Raw genomic sequence first — 27,256 nt, 5'->3', positions numbered from 1 at the left:
GAGACAAAAATACGATTATCAAAATAACTTAAAAATAGAAATGAAAAAGAATATAATCAGTTATTGACTTCTTGTGGATTACCAAGAATAAGAACTACTTTGACATTTAAATGGTGGCAAAGAAAACCTTTTCCCTTATCATGAAAGAAAACATTATATAGTAGAGAGACAGCCTCAGTCACACTATCTGCATGACTCTCAGCAAGTCAGTTGTCCAAAACAACAAAGACTTAAAGGAGTAGATTAATTGTCAATGTTCAATGGTGAAAGGAGTTCGCTTAATAGAAGTTCTTTGAATCAATGAAATAAAAATTTATATAGACCTTAATTGAAGCTAACATCCAAAAAAGCTTCTAAAAGAGCATAAAGTACAATAGAACAAATTGAAGGTTTTAGTATTAGGTTGTGTTTTGGAAAATTATATCAAAAACTTCATATCCTGTTTTCAATAAGTAATATTTCACATTTATATAGCACTTTAAGTTTTGACAAGTACTTTAAATGCCTTACTTCATTTGTTCCTCAAAAGGTGTAATATTAAGACTTCCAAAATACCTTTCATAAATGACCCCATTTGATTAACTAATTCAACAAAATTTTTATAGAATGTCTACAAGGGATTTCTCAAGATGTCTAAAACATATCTTGAATCAATCTTTCCCACTTCAGATAATCTTCAAGCACATTCAGGAAAGAACCAATTTTCAATCTGAATAATGCTAATCATCTATGGGACTTTAGTCCCTATGGAGAAAGGCAAAGATCAAAGACCAAAGGGAAAAATAAGAATTTACTAATTATAAGATTATGATTTAAGGAAATTTCATTGTATTTTCCCATGCAAATTTACATGTGAAGAGAATACAGAGCTCACCAATGAGAAACACATAACAATATTATGCTGTTTCAAATATGTCCTTGTTCATTCCTTCTAGCACCCACATTGCTCAGGTATCTATTACTAGGCAAGTTGAGCTATCTATAATGAATGGGAGCTGGATTCATTCAGATCCACTAAAATTATAACACATACATAAAGGTAACTAATTCTGTAATCCTAATTGGGTAGGTTTGAAAACATAGTTGTATTTCCAAAATCCCAATCAACCTCCAAATGCATTTGCCCCCACAGAAATAGTGTTATTTGTGGTAATTATGTTCTTATTGAAGGTAGATATAATATAGTGGAAAAACCATTAGCCCTGAAATAAGACTAGGTTTCATTTGTTACCTGTGAGGTTTACAAGCTCTGTGACCTTGGGCAAGCAAATTAATCTCCCTGAGTCTCAGTTTTCTTTGGAGTTTATTGTGTGACTTTATACAAGTCATTTTACCTTCCTAAACCTTACCTTCCTCATTTATAAAATTATGAGGTTGGACTAGTTAGCCTCAGAAGTTTGCTTCAACTCTAGATCTTCTTTCTTATGATTCTAAAGTAAGGAATTTAAACAGCATCATTTCTGAAGTCATGTCCTGCTCCAAAATTATAGCAGCTTCATAATAAACTTCAAGTACTTAATAAGGCGTAATAAGCATTTAAAGATTGGCCCAGAAACATAATCAACCAGTAAGCCATTATTTTTATGAGAATAAGTTTTCTAAGTTCTAAATAACAAGTGTTTTTTTGTTTTTTTGTTTTATTTGCTTTTTTAACTTTTATTCCATTTCAAAAAACTCCCAGTTTTAGGAGCGAGGAAAGAAAGAAATATCTTAAATTAAGTTCACTTTATTTCAAACAAACTGAACATATAGAAATGAAGAGCTACATACTTAGGTAAAATTGGCAGTTGATGCTATATTTTAGAAAAATATTCACTACAGAATTTCTCCAAATATCTAACTCTATAATATATTTGAAATTGGGTCAAAGTAATAAAAATCAGATTTTAAAGAATGTAAATATTTTATAATGTGAATTACAATTATATTTATAGGGATTACAATATTCATAATCAAAATTTATTTCTAGATTTATATTTAATAGTTTATATTTGAAGTAAACAATACATACCAAGATATATTGATTCCCCATCCCACAATGTTAACCCTACCACATGCATACAAAGATATCCGCAAATATATGATCACAGGGAGAGGGGTTAGTCATGTGTCAGTTAAGGAAAACTAAAATTATGACACAGTATGCTCTGCTGAGCCATGATGCACATTGTAGAAGCAATTATTAAACTGATTCATAAGGCCTTTAACCAAAGTAATAACATTGTTCATCATTCCTGACAGCAATTTTGTAAATCCATTCTTGTAAACTTGCTAAGTCACATTATTGGCTATTTTTCTCTTTTGTGACAACAAAGAGAAAACTGGAAGGTCCTAGATTTATATCATTCAAAATAATAAATTGAGAATTACAAAGTACCTTTCTCTCATAACTCTTTCATGAAATAGATACATTATCATTCCCATTTTATAGATGTGGAGAGTGGGACCCAAAGAGTTTAAGAGATTTTTTTGTTTGGGACCTCCCTGTTTGTAAGTGGTGGAACAGAGACTTGAATATAGGTATGTCTTCTGATTCTGAAGCCATTGTGCCAACCTGCCGTCTCATAGTAGTAGTTAACAACAATGCACATAACCCCCTGCTGTGGGTCTTGCAGGAAGATGTTTACCTAGCAGGGGTCCTCAGGCCAGATTCAGCAGCTGAGGACGTTTCTCCCCCTCACCCAGGGCTATGAAGTTTCTATATTTAAAGGCCCACAAAACAAAGTTTCTGTTTTTTACTATAGTCCGGCCCTCCAACAGTTTGAGGGACAGTGAACTGTCCCCCTATTTAAAAAGTTTGAGGACTCCTGAAAAGAATTAAGAAGAAAGGGTGTCATCTAGTGCAAAAATATAAAAATACTTCGGAGGTGTGAAAAAGATGGCTGTCATTCACCCTTTACATGAGACCTTAGGCAGGTAGGTAAGGATGCTTTTACTACATTAGTGGAGAGTATAAAACCGAACCTTCAAAGCTGAGCACTGTAGAAGAAGCATAACAGAGATGACCCTTCCTAATCTTTCTAACACAGTAGTGAGCACAAAAAAAGTAATTAAAATACATAAAGGTCATCTAAAAAAGACAGTAATGAAGCTAATGTCTATTCTATAAGTAGGGAGTAAGGTGGAATAAAAAGAACTCTGGACCAGGATTCTAGAGAGAGATGGAATCTAGTTTCTCTGATTGCCAGTTTTCTTCTCTATAAAATGGGAATCATAATTATACAGATCTCCCAAGGTTGTTGTGAGATTCAAATGAGATAATAATTGTAATGCACTTAACCCAGTTCCTGGAATAGAATAAGTTCTATACAAATATTTATGTCTTGGGAACAACAAGATTATACAATGATCAATTCTGATGGAAGTGGTTCTCTTCAACAATGAGGTGATTCAGGCCAGTACCAATGCTCTTGGGATGAAGAGAGCCATCTATACCCAGAGAGAGGGCTGTGGGAACTAAGTGTGGTTCACAATATTTTTTGCTTGCTTGCATTTTATTTCTTTTCTCACTTTTTATTGTGCAGCTAGATAATTGTATAAATATGTATGCATATATTGGATTTAATATATATTTCTACTATGTTTAACATATATTGGATTACTTGCCATCTAGGAAAGGAGGTGGGGGAAGGGAAGAAAACTGGACAAGGTTTTGCAAGATTAAATGTTGAAGAATTATCCATGCATAGGTTTTGAAAAAAAATACTTTAATAATTTCTTTTTTAAAAGTTTGTGTCTGTTGTTATTCCCCATTCATTCACTGTTTATACAACGTCACAGTTGTTTGCACTTCATTTTTCTCATCGGTAAAATGAATTGATTGGATTACCAGAGATATCAAAGTAATAAAATCCATTACAGGCAACAAAACATAAGTGGAGCCTCAGCCTGAACCAGATTACAATGGGAGTATAAGTGAGTGTGTATGTGTGTGTGTGTGTGTGTGTGTGTGTGTGTGTGTGTGTGTGTGCATGTTTAATTGTAGCTTTCTGGGATGAATGACAAGGAAAAGAAAAAAAAATAAAGTAAAAAGTACACATTAAAGAACAACAAAAATAACCTAGATGAAAGCAAAGAAAACTGAGTAGCTTTAAAAACAATATGTACTATTTATTGCACAAGTTTTCTTGAAATGAAAATATATTATTTTGTATTGAAACCCCTTTTACATTGGGTTGTGCACATGGTGATGTTTTTTGTTTTCTGTTTTCATTTTGTATTGAAGTTTAAATGAATAAAAAAATTTACATGCAAAAGTAATTGAAAAAATTTAAAAGACTAAAAAATGCAAAATAACTTTTTGGTTTTCTAAGTCTAAATACAGTCTAAGTTTCTAGTTTTATTAAAGTTTGACACCTCTGGATTAGATGATTTATAAGGTGCATTCTAGTTGGGATAAGTTGTGATATAAGAAAAACAAATTAAAGTATTTCTACTATATTAGATCAGTGGATCATTTTTTTTTTCAAAATGATTTGTAAATTTTTTTTTTAATTTTGGGTTTTAAATTCTTTCCTTCTCAACAGTCCTGCCCCCATTCATTGAGAAGGCAAGTGATATGAACCCATTATAACTGTGAAGCCTTGCAAAACATATTAATCATAGCCAAGTTGTTAAAAAAAAAAGCTATAAAAAACTTCTTCAATCTCAGAGTTCATTAGTACTCTCTTGGAAGGTGACTAGCATTTTTCATCATGAGTCTTTTGGAATTTGTCATAAATTTGTCATATAAATTGATCAGAGTAGCTAAATTGTATTATTACAATATTGCTTCTAAGTACTATATGTTCTTCTAGTTCCTCTAACTTTATTTTGCATAAGTTAATTTCAGTCATGAAAGATTTCTTGTTGTGTTTCTAAAATTGTCCATCATTTCTTACAATATGATAGTATTCGAACACTATCATTTGGTATAAATATATTGTTCAGGCATCTCCCAGCTGAAGGGCATCACGTTAATTTCCTACCCACAAAGAACTGCTATTAATATTTTTCTATATATAGTTCCTTTTCCTTTTTCTTTGATCTCTTTAGGATGTAGACTTAGAAATCATCTTGCTGAGTCAAAGGATATGCAGAGTTTTATAAGCCTTTTTAGCTAGTTCCAAATTATTTTCCTGAATGGTTGGACCAATTCACAACTCCACCAACAATGTATTAGTGCACCTATTTTTCATCATTTTTTTCTGTCATATGATAATATGATAAGTGTGAAGTCATTTCAATTTGTAGAATTGTTTTTAATTACATTATTCATGATTTAATTTGTGATGATTAGTGATTTGGAACATTGTTTCATATGACTAATGATAACATTGATTTATTCTATTTAACATTAATTTATTATTTTTAATATATGAAAGGACTCCATTCATATCCTTTGATCATTTATCAATTGGGGAATAGTTGTTATTTTTATAATTTGACTCAGTTCTCCATATATTTGGGAAATGAGATATTAGAGAAATTATAATATTTTCCCTAGTTTCCAGAATTTCTTCTAATTTTGACTACATTTATTTCATTATACAAAAACTTAAGTTTTTTTTCATCCATTTTACTTCTTGTGAATTTTTTGTAATATTTACCATGAACTCTTATCTTATGTATATATCTGACAGATACATTTTCCCCATCATTCATTGCTTATTATAACAGCCTTTTTGTCTATCATGTCCCCATTATGACCTTATTTTGCCTAGTTTCAGTCAAACAACTTCACAATTTTCCCAATAATTTTTCTCAAAACCCCAGAAGTATAGATTTTAGGATTAAGCACTAGATTAATATGATCATTTACTTCCATATACTGTACACCTAGTCAATTTCACTGATCCAGAACTCTGTTTTGTCATCTCGTTTTGATATTATAGATTTTTAATATAGTTTGAAATCTAAAATTGCTAAATTTTCTTCCTTCATTTTTTTGTATTAATTCTTTTAATATTCTTGATCTTTTGTTCTTCCAGGTTAATTGTTATTATTTAATTCTATAAAATATTTTTTGTAGATGATTGGCATGACACTAAGTCAAAAAATTAAATAAGATAAAATTAGTAATTTAAGATAAATTAGTAAAATTTATACTATTGGCATTAATTCTTCTTTGAAAATTTTTTGGTAATTCACTTGAAAATCCTTTCACCTTCAGTTGTGAAACATTGACTTTTTTAATTTTTGAACTTGGTTATTTGATTTTCTTCTTTTTAAAATTAAATTAGTGAATGGTTTATCTTTTTCCATAAGAGCAGCTTCTTGTTTTATTAGTACAATTTTAAAACATTTAGTTTGATTAATCTCTTCTTTGACTTTTAGGATTTTCATTTTTGTACTTAATTGAAGATTTTTAATTTGTTCTTTTTTATTTATTTGATTTTGCATTTAATAATCCTGTTATTTTGTTTGTTGATATAAACATTTAGAAATTTAAATTTTCCCATAAGTACTGATTTGACATCATCCCACACATTTGTTTTGTTGTGACCTTGTTTTATCTTCAATGAAATTTTTGTTTCTATGATTTCATTTTTAGGTTTATGTTATTTAGTTTCTAATTATTTTTAATATATGCTTCCAAGCCCCTTTTTCGAATACAATTTTTTACTTAGTCATCAATTTTTCTGTTGAGAGCATTTCAACAAAATAAACTTATATATAAGTGGACTCCTTCTCACTTCCCTGATAATAGAAAAAAAAAGTTTTTAGGGGTTGCATATATATCATCTTCCCATTTGAGAAAATATTTTTAAGTTAACCTTATATTATTCATGATTTTTCTCATGTTCACAGTTTTTATATTCCTCTAAGTTCTTTTAGATTTTCTAATATCTCTGATGTTTTTATTGGGGATGTGTGAACATCTTCTATTTTGTTAAATATCTATTTTTCCCCTGAAAGATTCTATGAGTAGATTATTGTTTGTTGTAATCCTAGATCCCTGGTCTTTCAGAATATTATATTCTAAGCCTTCCACTTTCTTATTATGATAACTATTAAAACTTGTGTGATTCTGAATGTGGCTTTCTGGTATTTAAATTTTTTTTTTAATGAATGGTTGAAACATTTTTTTCCCTTCAATTCTGATGGAAGTGGCTATGTTTGGCAATGAGAGAATCCAATTCAGTTCTAATTGATCAGTGATGAACAGAATCAGCTACACCCAGTGAAAGAACATTGGAAAATAAGTGTGGACTGCTTGCATTTTTATTTTTCTTCCCAGGTTATTTTTACCTTTCTAAAACCGATTTTTCTTGTGCAACAAGAGAACTGTTGTCCTCTTATTGTATTTAAGATGCACTTTAACATGTTTACCATGTATGAGACTGCCTGCCATCTAGGGAAAGGGGTGGAGGGAAGAAAGGGAAAAATTGGAACAGAAGTGTTTGCAAGGATCAATGTTGAAAAATTACCTTCATATGTTCTGTCAATAAAAAGCTATAATAATTTTTTTAATTTAAAAAAGAACATTTCTTCCTTGACTTGAGCTCTGGATCTTGACTATAACATTCCTAGAAATTTTCTTGGGATTTCTTTCAGAGGGTAATAAGTGGATTCTTTCCATTTCTATTTTCCTTCTGGATCCAAGATATTAGGGCAGTTTTTTCTTTACAATTTCTTGAATATTCTTTCTAGTATCTTTCTTATCATGGTCTCTGGTAGCACAATAATTATTAAATTATTTATTTTAATCTGTTTTTATATATTTTGTCCTTTTTCTAAGATATTTCACAGTTTATACTATTTTTTTCATTATTTTTGAATATTTTATTATTTCTTGAGGTATCATAAAGTTATTAGCTTCCAATTGCTCAATTCTAATTTTCAAGAATTATTTTTTTTTAGTGAGTTCTTGTACTTTTTTTCTATTTGGCCTATTCTGTTTTGTGCTTCTTTTACCAAACTATTAATTTTCTTTTCATAATTTTTACTGCTATTCCCATTTTTTTTATTACTCTTATTTGATTTTTAAAATCTTTTTGGTCTTTTTAATATTTTACTGTTTCAATTTAATTATTTTACTTTTCTCAGAACTCTTTGTGGACTTGTTTCTAATTTGCATTTTTCTTTGAAGATTTGTTTATAGATATTTTCATGTTGTCATTTTCCGAGTCTGAACTCCTTTTTGGTTAGATACTTTTCCCCAAATTTTTCCTTACTTTTTTAGTCTATCTCTTGATTTTGAACTTTGTAAAATGTTGGACTCAATTTTGGGTATATGTTGTGAGGGAGTGAGGGTGTGAAGGGATTATCCCCAAATTCAGGCTTTTTTGACTTACTTTTTTCACTGCTAGTTCTGAGGCTCTTTATGTTTTCCATGTTTCCAAGGTTGTATGTTGCAGGGAAAATAATGTTTATTACTCTTCTTTCTCCTTATCTAGTTCTTTTCCAGTTCTGGTTCTTACCCAGGAATTGTCATTGCTCTCTTCCAATTGCAAGTACTAGTTTTCCTCTCTTTTCTGGAACTGCACCAGCAAGTAGGGTCTTAGCATTGTCACTTCCCTTTAATTGGAACTTGGAACTGGGTAACAAGACAATGGAGTTCCCAGACAATACTTGGTTCTATGTCCAGTGCTACCATAAGGGTCTCTTGTAATCTCTTTCTTACAAGTGACCAAAGCACTTACTATCTCTGGGTAGTGAGAGATTCTGGTAATGCTGCTGTTGTTATTATCACTACTGCTATTGTGCTGTGGGCCACAGCTGGTATTGCTCCTGCTCTGCTCTGAAGTTAACTCTTATTCCAGGTCTAATCCTTTTTCTGATCCTCTAATGAGCCATGTTTGGAAAAATGTTTCGCTGCCCTGGATTTCTATTTGACATATTATTTTGAACTTGTTTCAAAAGGAATGATGGGAGAAGTTAGTTAGAAATCTCCTTCTACTCCATCATTGTGGCTCTGCCCCTCAAAATGGAAATGAATAGTTATAATGAAAAAATATATACACTATTTTATTTTACAGACATATTTCTGAAAAGCTACAGATTAGATTTGTGTAAAGCAAATCATATGTTAAATATCCAAGAGGACTTTTCATTTGATGGAATATTACTGTGAATCATTTTGTAAAGTAAACCAATTTGTTTGAAAGACAGGAAATGTCTGCAAATTAAGTTTTTAAAAATCCAGCTTTTTTTCCCCAAATAAGGAACTTTTACAGCAGAAAAAGAATTATGCCATTTTCATGCTAAAATTTACATAAGGTAGGGAATTCTCACCTATTAAATCAAGAAAATTTCAATTTAGAGAAGCAATCACATGCTTACAATATAACAGGCAACTAGGTAAAATAGGATTTAGAACTTGATGAAATTCGAATCCCAAAGAACTTGGTTTGAACCCTGCTCTAAGCTTTAGTTTTCTAATCAACTTCACACCCTTAATATCAGGACAATAAAGTTATTTCCCCAAGAATCAAGCTCTTCATCTGCAAAATGAGGAAGATAACACTTCTATATCACAAGATTGTTATGTATAAAGAGCTTTACAAACTTTAAAGTATTGTATCAAAATGGATATAAGCCATCAAGTAATATCTAGTTAATGATTTGCTTGATTAAGTAATTTTTCTATGCCTCATAATCGATTAAATTCAAACTGTTTTATTAAATTTGTTTCAATATTCCTTAAATGTATAATATGCTTAGAAATGTTTTCACTAGTTTTTTCCTATGAACTTGAATTTTTATTTCTCATAGTGAGGAAAATGAGCCCCTTTATCTAATTATAAAAAAATAAAGAGGAAAATTAATATTCAAGAAAATAATATCTATCTCACTACAATTTGTTAACTTGTACCTGGCAAACTCTGCTCTCCATGTCATGACCTTGTGTACATGCCAGATTAAAATTTTATTCTACTCAAAAGCTTTGTCTTCCCAAGATATAAATATGTCTGTGACTAAATAACAATACAATTTGCTTGAAATTGATCACAACATTTTCTGAATTTTTTTTAGGTACTGTTACTGGTAAAATTAAGATATAGTGTTAAAGATCTTGTCCCAGCATATACACAGATTTATATGCTATAAACTTACGTCACCAAGATCTGTATATTGTATTTATGGTCAAATAGTTAATAATGAAATGAAGCAAGGAAAAATATCACCAAGCACAATCTTAATGAAAACATTATATTTTAACAACAGATTCATGCATAAAATTTCAGAGCTAAATTACGAAAACTTCTACAAGAATAATAGAACAAACAATTTCCATAAAATGTAAACTCTATTAGTAAATTTCCCCTAAAGGCCATGTGTTGCCATTATTAATCATTACTATAGCAACAAGGTGACCTACCATTATTACCAAGGAAAGACAAAGAAAGAAAGAAATTTCATGGAGATAGACCAAAAAAAATGAGCTTGGCAACAATTTTAATGCTAAAAAAATCAGGTGGAATTATCTCATGTAAATTATCTAAAAAAACTTGACAAAAAGATTATTATTATGGGATAAAAACAAATTTTATTTTAGATGATTGTAATAATTATCTAGTTTGTTCCACAAAAAAAAAATTGCTTAACAAATGTGTGTAGTTTTGGTCATAATTTTTGCTTCTTCTCTACCTAATGATTTTTTTTTTTCTTACCAGCATAAAGATTTAATACCTAAGAGGAAAATTTGACTTTATTTTGGAAATGATGAAGTTTACAGCCCTTCCATGCTTGCCCATTCTGTGACTCTTATCCACATGCTCCTAAGACAGAGATAATTTCAGAAAGTATCTTCAGGATACTCTCTTACTGAAGTGCTCTAAAACTGAAATTTTTGACCATTTTTGTGGCATAGACCCTTTTAATAAATAATCTGGTCAAGTCTATGGACTCTTTCTAAGATTTTAAAATTAATAAATAAAATAGTATTACAAAAGAAACCACATACAATAAAATATATTTATCAAAACAAATATATTATACAAGTGTATTATATAGACAGATATATGTATATACATATGTGTATGTGTATGTACATATAAAATATGTGCATGCTCATAGACTACATGTTAAAAAGCTCTTTTGTAACTTTGGTCATTGTGTACATACTACTGGAACACACTGTGTATCAGTTATTTTTCACTCTGACAATTATATTAACTTTTTTTTTTCAGTCATCCATCTCTTTTGGCATCTTTTATTCTACTTCTCTTAAGTATTTCTCCATTCGGTAAAGTACTACTACCTGATCATATCTAATACATCCTTTCCTGTTGCCCTAGGGATAATCTTCATCTTTAATTCTTCAAATACTGTGGTATTCTAGCTCACACCCCAGGTGTCTGAGAGAAAAACATTGTTTTTAAATTTTAAAAACTGGGCCTCTGATTGAAAGAAACATGAAGTCAATTAAAACACTGCATAGTTCCCTAGATGCAATTAAGCCTTCTCTCTTCCTTCTCTTCAATTCTAGTCTCAATTCATTATCAACATATAGACTCTAATCAAACGAAAATTTATTAGGCAAAATGAATTTTATAAAATCTCAATTTTCTTTCAATGTCAGATTAAGCTTCCTAAGTCAGTACCTAAAAAAGTCCCAAATATTTTGTCTCTGAATAATAAAGATTCTATGGGAGAAAAACAAAGATTTTGTTTGTTAAATTGTATGAAAGGCAGTTAAGGAGAAATGAAAGATGTCACTCTGAATGTAGGAATTATATAAACAAATCTTTGACAAATGACATTATCTTGGTTTAATTGTACTAAGAGTCTAAGAATCCTCATTGATACTTCTTTGGCAATACTTTCAGGACAAAAGAACAATCACTGTTTGATTACTTCTGCAATGAATATGCCTCTACTTTCTCTCTAAAAATAAATTATAATTCCAAATTCAATAAAGTAATAATTGAGAACAAAGAGAAGATGGTCTGGAGGTTGTAGATAAAGCAATGTTTTGAAGGAGGCTTATTATCCTGTTTCTTTAGGTAATAGGTCAGAGAGCTGGCTCACAATCTCAAAACAAATAATGTTGCTTAGGGAAAACTCATTTTTCAGGGGAAGGGTTAGGATTGAAATTGATGTTTATACCCATTCCATAGAAATATGCATAACAAAAACTCAAATTTCCCTAATGTCTATTCAGAAAAATATGTAAAAAATTATGCCTCATTCTGTATTCTGAAACTATTACCTATCATGGTTGAATATAATATGAATATAATATTTCATCATTCATACTCAGGAATCATGAATGGCCAATGTATTCATTATAGTTCTTACTATTTTCAAAGTTGTATATATTTAGAGTTGTTGCTATATAAATTCTTCTCTTGGTTCTACTTATTTAATTCATTGATTTGTAAAAAAAAAAAAAAAATACCCAATACTGTTCATTTTTATAATATTTATGTAGTGATTATTCTTCAGTTTTTGATAACTTCACCTTGTAACAGTTTCTATAAACCTTTCCATGTCATACAGTACTCAAAAACTGAAGAACATAGTAGCAGGAACATGGAAAATATAGACTAAAATATACAAAGCCCTAATATTATTTCCAGGAAATGTGTAAAGCCCAATCTAACAAAAGTCCCAATTCATTGATGGAAGCCAAAAAGAATGAATATTCAATTTTCTTTAAAAAAAAAAAAAAGCTCTTATGATAAAATGTTGTATAGTGCCAGAGGTGGCAAAGACACAAATAAAACACATGCAATAAGATCAATTAGAATTCCTAGAAGAAATAAAATAAATATTTTGTAAAAGAATTAAAATGATATACTCTAAATAAGAGCAATAGAGGGAGAACTAAATGAAAGTTCTAGAATAAATACTTGAAAAGAGAATACAATTTAAAACAAGAGATATAAAACTTTAAAACAAATTCTAAAATCCTTAAAAATAGATTAGAACAAAGAAATTTCCTTGAGGCAATCAGAAATATTAAAACAAAATAAAAAGATTGAGAAAAATAGGAGAGGCAGCTAGATGGTACAGTGGATAGAATATCAGCTTTGGAGTCAGGAGACTCTGAGTTCAAATCTATTCTCAGACAGTTAACATTTATTTACTAGCTATGTGATCTTAGACAAATCATTTCATCCCAATTGCCTCACAAGAAACAAAAAAATAGAAGGAAATGTAAGGTATTTCATATAAAAAGAATCAATGTGGAAAATAGAAAAAGGAAAGAAACTTTAAAAATCATCAGATAATAGGAACATTATATTTAAAAAAGGCCTCCAAGGTCATATTTCAAGAAATAAACAGAATTTTCCCAGATATATTAAATCAAGAGGGAAAAGTGAAATTCAGGGAAAAAATGTACCAATCATCTCTTAAAGCTTCAGAATGAAAACTCCAGGAACATCAGTTAAAATCCAAAGCTTCTAGGTAAAAGGAAAAAATATTATAAGTATATAGAAAGAATTCAAGCACTAAGGAACCACTATCACAATCACACAAAATTTATCTCCTACTACTAAAATGGAGCAAAATACTTGGAATGTGACATTTTAAAAGACCCAAAAAATCCTTCAAAGCCTGAGCTTTATTGAGGGATTTACTGACAGCAAACTCTTACAGAGGCATCTTGTGAGAAAAAGCAAATAAGAATATACTCTGGCAGTCCATGTTAGAGCTTTGTCCTTAAGCTGGTTATGTATTTTATTGAAATTGCTTAAGGAAATGGGTTTAAATACTCAGGATATATGGGGGAATATGTGGCCAAAGTAATGGGACATGTAAATATTCAACCAAGATAGACTTAGCTGCTAACCAGACATCATTCTTAACATGAAGATGTGTGTTTCTTGTTTCTGAAGGCAGTCATGATCCATTTAACCAACACAGGCTTACAATCAAGAATAATTTATACAACAAAACTGAATATTAGTATTACAGAACACAAAGTAGGAAACTTCCTAGCATTTTTGACAAAAAAATCAGAGCTTAGTAGAAATATTAAATTAAAAACAGAGGAGTCACAAGAAACATAATATAAATACAAGTAAGCAATTAAATGGAACTATACAAGAAAAAGGTGTTACTATTCTAATAGGGAAAGATAACACAAATGTTCCCCTGGAACTTTAATGTCATAATGGATCAAAGAGGGAATTAAATAAAAAAAGAGGTCCTACGAGCTGTTTTTGTTACATTTTGATCATTCAAAAGGAGAAAAGAAAGCAAGAGAAAAAAGAATACTCTCAGAGAGAAAGGGAGAGGGGGGAAATGGCAAAGGAACTTATCTCACTTAATCAGATATATAAGTAGGAGGAGAGTCAAGAAAATGGACATCAATAGATAATTGATTTCATCTAAATTCAACCAAAAAGATTAGAACACACCAGACCCATATAAAAAGAGATGGTTTACAAATATAATCAATTCAAGAGAAAAACACTTGGAAACAAGGAAAAGGGATGAGGAAAAAAGAGAGAGGATAGATTCAAGGAGAGAATCATCATAAACAAAACAAGTCAGAGAGTAGCTGTGAAAAGGGAGGAAGAAATGAAACAAGCATTTATTGAAGTGTCTACTATGTGCCAGGTACTGTGTTAATCTCCCTACAAATATCATTTCATTTGATCTTCAAAACAACCCTGGGAGAAGGGTTCTATTATTTTTTACTTTACAGATGAGGAAATAAAATCAGATAAAGGACTATGACTAGATCAGACATATGGCTAAGTATCTGAGGCCAAGTGTGAACTAAAGTCTTTCTGAGTTTTGGCCTAGCATTGTACAACCTGGTTGCCCATGGATATAAAGGGAAAGAAAGAAATGGTAAAAAACTGTGATTGGGTTCTGAGTGATGGAAAGAGAAAATAGGCACATCAATGTACTACTGGTTAGAGTTGTAAACTGGCCCAACTAGTCTAAAAAAGCAAATTTTAAATATGCCTAACAAATAATTAAACTGTACATTAATTCTGACAGCAATAACACAAACTAGGCCTACCAAAAAAAAAATCAAAGACAGAGAAAAAGGATCCATGTGTACAAAGAATTGTAGCTAATCTTGTCAGTCAGTCAGCAAACATTTATTAAGTGCTTGCTTTGTGTCAGGCTATGTGTGTTAAGTATTGGGGGTAGAAAGACCCACAAAACAAATGAGCCCTCTGTATAATGGAGGAAAAAACATGCTATATATAAATGAAGTAAGTTCAGGAGAAGTCTCAGAAGATTAAGGATGAGTGGGAAGGACTTCTTGCAGGAGGTAGGACTCTAGCTGAAAGTTGATGGCAACAAAAAGAATTCTTGACTATGGATTTGACCCTAGAAGTAAAAAGGACTCATTAAAATTTGTTGAATAAGTGAGTAACAAGATCAGGCCATGCTCACCAAAGGTCAATTTAGCAGCTGAGGGGAGGCTAGATGGAGTGAGGAGAAATAAGATCGGGCTTGAGATATGCTCTACTTTAACAGTTGAAGAATGAAGTTATGGTGTCAAGAATATTGCTTCTTCCTCTTCAACTGATCCCCTTCCATCCCATCTTTTCTAATAGATCGACTCTTCTATCCTTATAACTCTACTCTTTATTTTCAATCTCTTCTTACCTTCTAACTCATTCCCTACTGTCTACAAACATCTCTAATATCTGAGAAAATTCTCTCAACCTTTCCTAGTATCATCTTCTATATCTTTTGCCCTTTGTAACTAAAGTCTTTGAAAAATTAATCCAGAATAGATTTTATATATCTATATTATCTATACCTATCTCATATATATATATCATTATCTATAAATATTTCATATTTAAAGATAGGAAAGTAAGGAGCAGACAAGACCTTGTAATATAGTTAGTTAATATATAGTTTAATATATAAAATTATATTACTATATAGAACATATCCATATGTATATATATTTAATTCTATTATCTCTTCTATTTTAGCAACGATGCCTTATCTTCAAAATATCAGCTCAAATCCAATTTTTTCCTACCACAAGTTTCAAAAGCTATGACCTTTCCATACTCCTAATGGTGAATTTGTTATAATAACAAATCTCTCTCCAAATTTGGCTGAGGACTTTTAAGGAATAAATTTTTTAACAAGACATATCAGAAAGAACAGGCTTCAAGGACCCTGGGAGTCAGCCAAATTAACACATGGTATGTTAGGATTTCCCCTCCTCTATTCTTCCCTCTCCAATAAAGAAAAATTGGCAATAGGAGACAGGCAGCCCAGAGGCTTATCATATGAGTATTTCCTTAGAGATTATCTCAGCAAATTTAAGGAGTTAATCAAAAGCACAATTATATGAAGTGAGGGCTGGAAGGAGGAAGGGGGGGGGGTAGGAAATGAAAGTCAGATAGGCACAGCAAAATAAAGCAATGGCATTAATCAGCACTTCTGCACACAAGCTGTTCTCATGTATAGAAATTAAAGGAAGATAATTTATTTCCCCATTTTAAGGCAATGCCTTTGATAATAGCATTTTTTGGCAATTTGGTAGGAAATTTAGGAGAAAAATTAAAATAGTGTTAAAGTAGAATAGATAAAAAACCAGAATATTATGTAAATATAGAGTATTTTCTCTACATATTTTTGCTCATCTATGAATTTCTGCCCTGAACTAAAGGACCTTTAAAGGCCTCTTATGCCTGACTATGGCATAAAGATTTTCCCTGGGTCCTCAAAGCCTATTCTAAACTCCAGAAGATCTTTCACATATGAAAAGAATTTCAATACAATCTCAATGGGACATTCATACAATCAAAAGATATATGTTATTTATGCGCATAGTATGTGTCAAACACCAAAGATTGTGCTGGGAACAAAATATTAAAAATAAAACCATCCATATTCTCCAGGAACTTAGATTCTGTTACCAAAGGACTAGACCAGCTGAGTTCAGAAAAATTTATTATCCATTTGGTCAAAGGATGATGACATTTTCTTGGCCACTAAAACTATCAAAGGCTTTTCATTAAGTCAATGGAGAGCTGACAAGCTTTAGTAAATCTCTTCACTGAAGTATCAAATTACAATTTTAGGTATCTACACATAAATGTGCCTAATTTCACATAAATTATTATATTGTCAAAAATATACACACATTTTAAGAATTATAGACCTTGAAGAAATCTCAAGAGTGATCTCAATTTATTCATTCACCTTTGAAAAAAATTATAGTGAAACCTCTCCAATAAATACTACCTGGACTTTTCCTAGAACCCACCAGGAAAGTGACACTTGGCACAAGCCTACAAATATCAACTAGTATTTCCTAATGTCCAAGCAAATTCCTTATTTTTCAAATTAAAATAAAATCCCTCTTTGCCTTTATCAGTGCAAGTTGAAGAAAATATATTTTATGTCATTATTATTGAAGTTATCTCTTCTCTAGGCTAATAAAAGCTTAGTTCATTTATATTTTTCTCCTAGGACTCATTTACCAAATTTTAATTTCTGTAATCATTCTGCTAAGAATATTTTCTCAAGTTTCCTATGCAATGTTTTATTTGCAAAAAGGGAGAAGTCAAAAACATGATACTAGTAAGAACCTGTCATATTATATAAATCCATAGGAAGAGAATAAATTGACCTATCACCCTTCCCTGTGTATGAATGAACCACATGTTAGAAATTTAGCGATTACACACATTGAATCACTAATCTGAGATCTCTGGATCCTGAGCTTTTACAGGGGTATTCATGGGAATCTCTCTAGTTTAAAAGGACATTAAGGTAATGAATGTGAAGAAACATTTTATAAGAGTACTCATCTAATCAATATCAGAGAATTCATTCCAGAGTATGATGAAAATGAGAATAGGTTTGTAAAGTTGTAACATTATTATAATACACAGAATTTTTATACAGGCTAGGTTAATAGTGGTAGGCTTTTATCTTTATATTAAAGATTAGAGCAATTTTTCCTGTTGAGAGTCACACAGCTAATAGATACTAGAAAGCAGATTTGAAGTATTATTTTCTATACCATGATAAATGAATAACTTTCCTCTTAAGTATCATCTAAATGAAGATGATATTTAGAAATATTGACTATATTCCACACCCAAAAATTTTCAATAACAAGAAAATATTTTCAAGAAACATAGCAAATTATTTCTGGTCTTTAGGTATCTCCAAAGTTGATCTAACATGAATCTCAGAATTTTGAAATTATTATTAATATCATATTTCCTTAGTTTTACTTTTTCACATTATTTGGTTGTATATGTATGCCATTCTATGACAAGCTCAGGTACTTATTCCTACAACTTAAAGTATGAGTCCAAGGATGGAGAGTGGGGATGGGGGGTGGTATTTGAACCAGTCTGGGTAAAGATACTCTGGATGCTAGAGATATTACTGAGATTTTTTTATGACTAAAATATGACTTTTTAAGGACATGTTACTTTTTAAAGTTTTATTAATATATTTTCTTTTATATTAGAAAAGCCAGGTGGTACAATGGATGAAGCACTAGACTGAATTAGGGAGACCTCAATTCAAAGCTAGCTTCAAATACTTGTTAGCTGTGTGACTCTATTTCCCCCTGTTTCTTAAAATGAGGATAGTATACCTCATAGAATTATTGTGAAGATCAAATAAGATAGTATTGTAAATCACTTGGCACAGTGCTTGACACATAGTTAAGTGCTTAATAAATACTTATATTCTTCCCATTTACTTTGTCCCATATTATCCTCACTTTTTGAGAGTACTATTATATTAATCTAAAGCAATTAAGCCAAAATGGCAACACACTGACCTCAGGAACAGATAAGGTAAAATGGAACATGTAGCAATATAGTATATTATAAAGTTATATTCACGTGAGCAAATTCAATTATAAAAGATAGAAACATAGTAGAAGACATTTGGTTAATGATGGATGAAAGGGGAAAAGTACAGAAGCAATATTGAGTAGAGGTTGCATGATTGATCAATGGGATTCAGATGAGAAAATTATATAAAAGATCACAAACTTGACACTGAGACAAAATATCTTAAAGATGGAGGATTTCAATGATTTGGATCTATGTTGGAGTTCTCTTTTCCAAAATCAGACCAATGAAGAAATCGATGACTTAGCTTTAATGATAAATTCATGCTTTAAAAAGTGGAGAAAATGACAAGAGTAATTGTATTCTGGACTTGATTTTAACCAAAAACAAAAAGGTTATTTCCAAAATAAAAAATGTAAAGAATTTTAAGGGCAAGTGATAGCTCCATCATACAGTCTGTGATAGTTTAAAAAAGAGGAAATAGGACTTTAATATGCACTCTACATCTGGGGAGACCTATAAACACATGCATGCATACATACATACTCAAAAATTTTCTAACATTTTGTGCTTAAAACAAATTATAATATCCCTTGTCCTTTAGGTAATATAAATTCTTAAAACTTTTAGAGATAATTCATGATCAGATACATGTTAGATTCCTTCTAGCCCTGATGTTCTGTGATTCTTTATCTAAGAAACATTAATATGTGATAGGAAGACTTAATAACTAGCATTTATATAGAGCCTGAAGATTTCCAAAGTGCTTTACATATATTAACTTTACATATAATAAGCCCAAGAGATAACTGCTATTATTTTTCAGATTTTACAGGAGAGGAAACTGATGAAATTTGATCTCAGGTTACCCTGACTTCAAATTCAGCATTCTATATGTGACAAGATTGATGTAAAGGTATCAGGATAGGAAATGGAGCATATTATATCTAACACAGAGTGTGTTACATTAAAGCTTGATTACAGAATACATGGAAGGGATTATCACATTAAAAAAAAAAAAAGACCAGAAAGACAGGAAGGGACCAAATTGTAAAGAATTTCAAGTGACCAAAAAATAGTTTATATATAATCTTAAAGACAATAAAAAGGCCCTGCATTTTGAAGAGAAAACAGGGGATATATTGAGGTATTTTGTTATTTTATTTTTAGGAAAAAATCACTTTGATATCTGAAGGAGGGACTAGCTGGATCAGAGAATTTGAAACAGGGAAATCAAAATGGAGGCTATTATAGTATTTCAGGTTAGAGATGAGGAGAGCCTAAACTAAAGTGCTGGTTATATGAATGGAGAAGAGATCAATTCAAGACTTTGTTGGAGATCGATGAATATTTGGTTATCAATTTCATAATTATTCTGAACATGCTTACATGTACACATGTTTTCCCATCAACATAAGTTAAGTCTCTTGAAAACTGGGACTATATCATTTTTGTCTGCCATATATATAAGACACTAAAGAAATACTTCTTGATTTTTCACTGATTTACTAATTGATTGAGTTTTACTAATATTTACTAGTGTATTCATCCAGTAACTGAGCATCATACTAATGTGCATGTAGAGGGCTGCAACTCTGAAAAGGTATGCTTGAATCAGACACTTGAGCACTTAAGGCAAATCACTTCTTCAATGTGAAATCATGGCTCTATATACATATATTTAGATGAGATGGTGATGTAATGGCTCTCCTCACCATTGGTGCTGGCTGAATGTTTGGTGGTGAGGTAATCATAAGCAAGGATTAGAGGGCTGAAGGAGAGAGCTCAGAGTCACTTGGCTGCTGGAGGAGGAGGAGAGGAGCTGGAGACTCCGGACTCCAGAATCCAGGATACATCTTTGGCAAACTATGTAGCAGCTTGCCTGCATTCTTCATTTCTCTATCTAAAGACCAAGAACTTTGATTGATCCTGACTCTGACTGATCCTGAGGCCTCCGAGGGAACTCTAATATAACGTATACTTAAGTTAATAAAGAGACAGGGTTTGATTGAAACTTGGGAGCAGATTGGTGGACTCTTGGATACATTAGAATGCACGTCTCCTTGGTTCTTCAAGGAAGAAGAAATAGAGGCAGATAATTGTAAATTACTAGGAGAACAATTAAGTAAATATTACAATGATAATGATCCTGATTTAATTTCTAAGGAAACATTCTATATATACAACATAGTACAATTGGCTTTAAAGAATCCTGTAAGTTATAGAAAAAAGAAAAATTTTAAGGAGAACAGCCAGACAAGGAAGCATAAGGAGAAAGAGGAAGAGAAGGGGGAGGGTAATGAAAAAAAAAATTACTGAAAAGCATGGGAAGTTGAGTGAAATTAAAGGGTGTGGTGCTTCTTAATCTCACAGCCCAATTTCACCTCTGCCTACACCTGAGTAGGCTCTTGACCCTCCCCCAACCACTTCACCTTTCTGGATGGAAGGAGGAAGAGGAGTGGGAGGGACAATGATACCACCAGTTTCTCCACCCCAGCAACCACTACCCGCCCCATGAATCCATTGCAAAAGGCACTACTTAAAGCCAAAGAGGAAGGGCAGAAAACAGCTTATTTGAAAATAGAAATTTATCCTGTGATTGAACAGCTTAACTCTTCAGGACAAGTGAGGAGAAGATACATTCCTTTTAATCTAGAAATTATCAAAGATCTGAAAAAGGCTTGTACTCTTTAGGGGTCTACATCATCTTATGTTAAAATGTTATTACAGAATAAGGCTTATGAAATTTCAACCCCTAAGTGATTGGAAATCTATAGCAAGGACATGCTTAGAACCTGAACAAAGCTTGTTGTGGCTTTCCGAATATAGTAAACTCTGTAGGATACAAGCCCAATGAAATAAGCCTAGAGAATAGCCTTTTTGGGTTATAGACATTAAGGATTTCTATTCTATTCCTCTAGATAAGGAGGATATGAAAAGATTTGCCTTTTCAGTGCCCAGCGTTAACTTAGCTGAGCCTTATAAAAGATATGAATTGACAGTTTTGCCACAGGGAATGAAAAATAACCCTACTATGTGACAAATGTATATTGCTGCTGCTCTTAAACCAGTAAGAAAAGCATTTCCAAAAGTTATGTTATTATATTACCTGGATGATATATTGGGATGTGTACCTGAGGAGCAAATCTTAGAAGAATGTCCACAAAAGACCATAGAAACACTAAGGAACTATAAATTGCACATAGCTCCAGAAAAAATTCAACAATATGCTCCTTTTCAATATTTAGGATATGAAGTATATCCTAAGGTGCTTACAGTACAAAAACTTCCTTAAGAACACAGAAGATAAACACCTTAAATGACTTTCAGAAATTAATAGGAGATATGCAATGGATGAGTCCAATGTTAGGCTTGACTACCTATCAATTGCAATAATTATATGACATTTTAAAGGGAGACAGTGCTTTAAACTCACCACGTCAGCTTAGAAAAGAAACTCAATCCAATGTGGTTGAAAGAAACATTCAAAAACTCTTGGAAATATCAGTTTTTACCATAAAATAGGCATCCACAGCAATTCTTCATCAAGGAGACAGTGTGACAGAGTGGGTGAACCTCCTAGCATAACTAGAACAAAGCTTTGCTCTTTACCCAGTGCTTGTGGCTAGAATTTTATTTAGGATATTTACTTCTTCCTCTGTTAGTTTGGGCAAGCTATATTTTTGAAGGTATTCTTCCATTTCATTTAAGTTGTCGAATTTATTGGCATAAAGTTGGGCAAAGTAACTCCTAATTACTACTCTAATTTCCTCTTCGTTAGAGGCGAGTTCTCCCATTTCATTTTTAAGACTAACAATTTGATTTTCCTCTTTCCTTTTTTTAATCAGATTTACTAAGGGTTTGTCTATTTTGTTGGTTTTTTCATAGAACCAACTTTTAGTTTTATTAATTCATTCAAAATTTTTTTTTACTTTCAATTTTATTGATCTCTCCTTTTATTTTTAGAATTTCAAGTTTAGTGTTTGACTGGGGGGTTTTAATTTGTTCCTTTTCTAGCATTTTTAGTTGCCAGCCCAATTCATTGACCTTCTCTCTCTATTTTATGCAAGTAGGCCTCTAGAAATATGAAATTTCCCCTTATTACTGCTTTGGCTGCATCCCATACATTTCAGTATGATGTCTCATTATTGTCGTTTTCTTGGATGAAGTTATTATGTCTATGATTTGCTGTTTCACCCAATCATTCTTTAGTATGAGATTATTTAGTTTCCAATTATTTTTGGTCTACTTTCCCCTGGTTTTTTGTTGAATGTAATTTTCAGTGCATTGTGGTTTGAAAAGGATGCATTTACTATTTCTGTGGCTAGAATTTTATTAAAGGCCATCAAGCAAGCAGTACAATTATCTGGGATAAAACCTGACAAGATATACACCTTTGATACCAAAGCATAAATTAATGTATGCTGTGAAAACATCCCAGAGTGGCAAATTTTATTGGCCACGGTGACAAATTTTACACACGGTTCTCCATTAAAGATGTCCTAGCTATCCATAATTGTTGATGGATTCTTAAAGAAAAGGTTTCTAAGGTTCTTCTTAAAGGACCAACTATCTTTACAGATACAGCCAAACATAACATTTGTGCTTTATACTCTTGTGATTTAACTATAAAGAGAGTGGTCAGAACTTCTTTTCAATCCACTCAGCAGAATGAATTGTATGCAATCATACAATATCCAGGAGCTATAAATATAATATCTGATTCGGCCTATTCAGCAGGTGTGGTACAAAGAATTGCCACAGCCCAAATAAAATTTGAAGCTTCTAATATATATCAGCTCTTTAAGGAACTTTAAGAGCAAGTGAGAAAGCCTCCAGGTAAGATTTTTATCTTTCATGTCGACTCTCACAGTGGACTGCCAGGTCCTATCTTTGATGATAATTCAAAGGCAGATAGTCTTCTAACTATGCTGGCCAATACTCATTTATTTCAAGAAGCCCAAGATTCTCATTCTAAATATCATCAGGCTGATTGAGCTTTATGTTTATAATTTGGGATAACAAGAGAGGAAGCTAGGAATAGTAAAAGCCTGTACAGCTTGCCTTCCTTTCCACGCTCTACGCTCCCTCCAGGGAAAAACCCTCGTGGTTTAAGACCCAATGAAATCTGGCAAATGGATGTGACCTATTATAAATCTTTCAGTCGTCTGTCTTTTATCCATGTTGTGGTAGACACCTTTTCAGGATTCACTTTTGCCATACCAGCAGCAAAAGAGACATCATACAAACAAAATTTGCAAGGGTCCTGTGCATCTTGTGAAAAATATGCACAGAAACACATTCTGGGATTCAATTTCTTTCCATACAGACATTGTATATCTGAAACAACTCAGATTTTCAAAATTCCAGTCCTATGTTCTAGTCTTTCTACTATTACACTGACTCTCAAATAAAACTTTATTTGACATTTGGAATGGAACCTGTTACAACAATCTAACACTTTAGCCACAAAACAGCGAGACCTTGGAAAAGCTAAACCTACTAACCAACATTTTCTGATTTACAGAGTGAAGTTCCATTTATTATTAATAATCACTTTGCCTTCACAAAAGTGCATTTGCCCCATTTCACAACATAATTCCATTACATTTTTCACATAATATCATAAACAGTAAATAGAAATATACTACATTAGGTCAAACATTTCATGAATACCCAATTAAGTATCTCAGTTAAAACTTGAGTAGAATTTTATCTTCTGACAAAAATAACAATACTTTATATAATCATGTGTTTCTAAGAGTTAATGCAAGTCTTTCTAAATTATTATCTCTATCAAGTCATCCTAGTAATTACATAAATCAAATGGATAGGAATAAAGAGATTACTGAGAGATTGTTTCAAATAACATATGGACATTATGACATTCTTTTAACAGCCTGTATTATTTAATGTTACTGAATATGGCTACATATAACTAAATCTGATAAATGCATTCTGTATCTCTCTCATACAGAGTATTAAGTGGGATAATAAACAATTATTTTTATCAAATCTGTTTCTCATCTCCAATTCAATTCAATAAATATGTTGAATTAATCACTATGTATATGGCAATGTATGCTAAGAAACAGATAATTCCAAAAAAGGTCCCTGGATTCAAGGTGTTTACATTCTACTAGAAGCATAATGCATGCAGATATTTAAGCAAATAGAAAATAATATGAGGATTAAATCAGAAATAGATATCATTTAATGTCTTCTTATCTCACTTAAACCATCTGTAAAATGGAATTTTGAACGTCTTATAGAGAACACTGTATAATTGTCTCTTTCTTGTATAATTAAGGTTAGTTCTTGGAATTGGAATGCTGTGCTCATCATACACATCCATCCAGTTCTACACTTTCAGTCAACAGATCAAGGGAAATATCCCTACATGGTTTGTATAGCCATATCCCATTAGCCCCAAAAGGACCAGGTATTAGAAATGACTGGTAATATGTTCCATGAGACAAATTTAAGGTACCTGTAATGCAAGAGAGAAATCTGGAGTGGTTTCCATTGTTTACCAAGGTTATAATAAATGGGTATAGGAGAGCTAAAAAAGAGAGAGGGCTAGAGAATGCAAAAAACCTTTGGAAAATATCTGTAACTGGGGCACAAGCATTATAGAGTGGTCAAAGGCAGTTGCACAAAAATATCTACTTTGAATTACAAAGAATTTCAGGAATAATGATATATACTGGGTACTGGATAAGAGACTGAATGAAAACTCACAATATCTAATGAAAGCAGAAAGTAACAGCTGGCAGACTGAAGTGAAGGAGAGATAAGGCATACAGATTAGATGACCAGTGCCATTTTCCAAAGAGTCTCAAGAGGAAACATGGTTTAACGAGCCACATTAGAAATTAATAGCTAGGTGCTCTATCTATTAAATCTATCCATGTCTAAGTTGGTCTTACAAACATACATAGGAATGCAAATATATATATTATGCCAACATAAAATTGTATATTTTTCTTGATCTTTGAGTTTGCTTACTTTGTTTTCCTTTTTTTTTTTTTATTTTGTGAAGAGTATGTATCTAAAGAGAACTTAGTAGTCTTAGGTAGTGTTAGATAGCAAATTTCTCAAGTTATCCAAAAATATGATATATAGCTAGATAATAAATAATAATATAATAATAATATAATTATTATTAATAAAGGTTTTAATAACATAACCAGAATTTTACATTTTATATGTGTGTGTTCATGTATATGTGCATGTGGTAGGAAATCTGTTATTTTTTAAATCTATATCTTGGAATGGTAATGAATAAATTAAAGGATAGAACTTACCATGTCCTGGAGGGTACCGCTTCCATTTAATGTGGACAGTTAACTCATCTATAGAAAGCCTAGGCCAATTTCGATAATAGGGGCACTTATGGATTAACTCTTCCCTGACAAGTTTTTCTGTTTTAGCTTGTTCCTGAAAGAAAGTGAATGTTCACAATATTTATCACTAGGTTAAAAAAAAAAACAGTAAGAAGAAAACATACAAAAAGAATGTACCATAAACATGAAGGGTGGCAAAGAAAATAAAAACAGTCTACCTAGTTGGAATTCCCTAGAATTAAGCACATATTAAATAAATGAGATTCATTGTGAAGGCATTACTTTTATGACAAAAGAGAGTTGAACTTGCTGATACCTTTTAAGAATTTTAAACAGACATTCTTATTGTTTCCCTCTCTCCTCACTTTTCATAAGCTTGAAAATGCTTTTATGTGACATTTCTTTTTATAATCATTTGAAGACAGTATCATTGTGGGTTTTTTTTTCAATAATTGCATCATTCTATCATATCAAATGCAAAAGTAAGTTTTCTTGAGCTCAAAACTGAAGGAACCATACTTTGAAATAAAAAGCTGCCATTCTGAAAATTAAAAATGGTGTCCAAATCACACCATGCTTCTGATCAACTCACCAGAGAATTTTTCATGTTCTTTAGGTAAATATCCCTGCCTCCTAAGCAGAAGTTATCTTCTGTTGACTTAATTCTACATTTCCATTCATTCATTAAGCATTCAAGAAATGCTAACTGAGCAGGAAGCTCTGTGTTACATGGTGTGGATCACAGGAAAAAAGAAATGATCTCTCCTTCTTTATATTCAGGAATTTATAATGATCATAGACCTTTGAAATCTAGTTAAGAAAACAGTATATGCAAATATAAACAACTAGACAACCATCTTTACTTTCTCAAATATGTTCTGGATGTAGACATAGAGTTTTGAGGTTATGGTATAATAAACACAATGCTTAGCACATGATAAGTATTTAATAAGTTTGTCTATGTTCTTCTAATCTACTTATAATATCACTCTTTGTCTATATCATGAACCCATTTCGATTTTATCTTGGTATACGATGTTAGGTGTGAGTCAATGCCTAGTTTCTGCCATACTAATTTCTAATTTTCCCAGCAGTTTTTGTCAAATAGTAAGTTCTTATCCCAAAATCTGGGATCTTTGAGTTTGTCAAACACTAGATTACTATAGTCATTGACTATTTTGTCCTGTGAATCTAACCTGTTCCACTGATCAGCAATTCTAT

At 31.6% G+C, this 27,256-nt stretch overlaps 1 protein-coding gene across 1 annotated transcript in view; it reads right to left on the bottom strand.

Annotated features, from left to right (window-relative positions):
- Window positions 1-26,642, bottom strand: part of LOC127547401 (cyclic nucleotide-binding domain-containing protein 1-like) — a 161,182-nt gene extending 134,540 nt beyond the window's left edge. Inside the window, exons 1-2 of the mRNA XM_051974317.1 lie at window positions 26,628-26,642; window positions 25,997-26,129 (exon numbers count right to left, since the gene is read on the bottom strand). Of these exons, the coding sequence (XP_051830277.1) occupies window positions 25,997-26,129; window positions 26,628-26,642 (148 nt within the window). The remainder of the gene's footprint in view (window positions 1-25,996; window positions 26,130-26,627) is intronic.
- Window positions 26,643-27,256: the final 614 nt, after the last annotated feature.

The sequence above is a fragment of the Antechinus flavipes genome, chromosome 1, assembly GCF_016432865.1.
Source record: "Antechinus flavipes isolate AdamAnt ecotype Samford, QLD, Australia chromosome 1, AdamAnt_v2, whole genome shotgun sequence".
NCBI lineage: Eukaryota > Metazoa > Chordata > Mammalia > Dasyuromorphia > Dasyuridae > Antechinus > Antechinus flavipes.
Note: the sequence above shows the minus strand (reverse complement) of the source record. Positions and strands in the feature narration are given on the sequence as shown.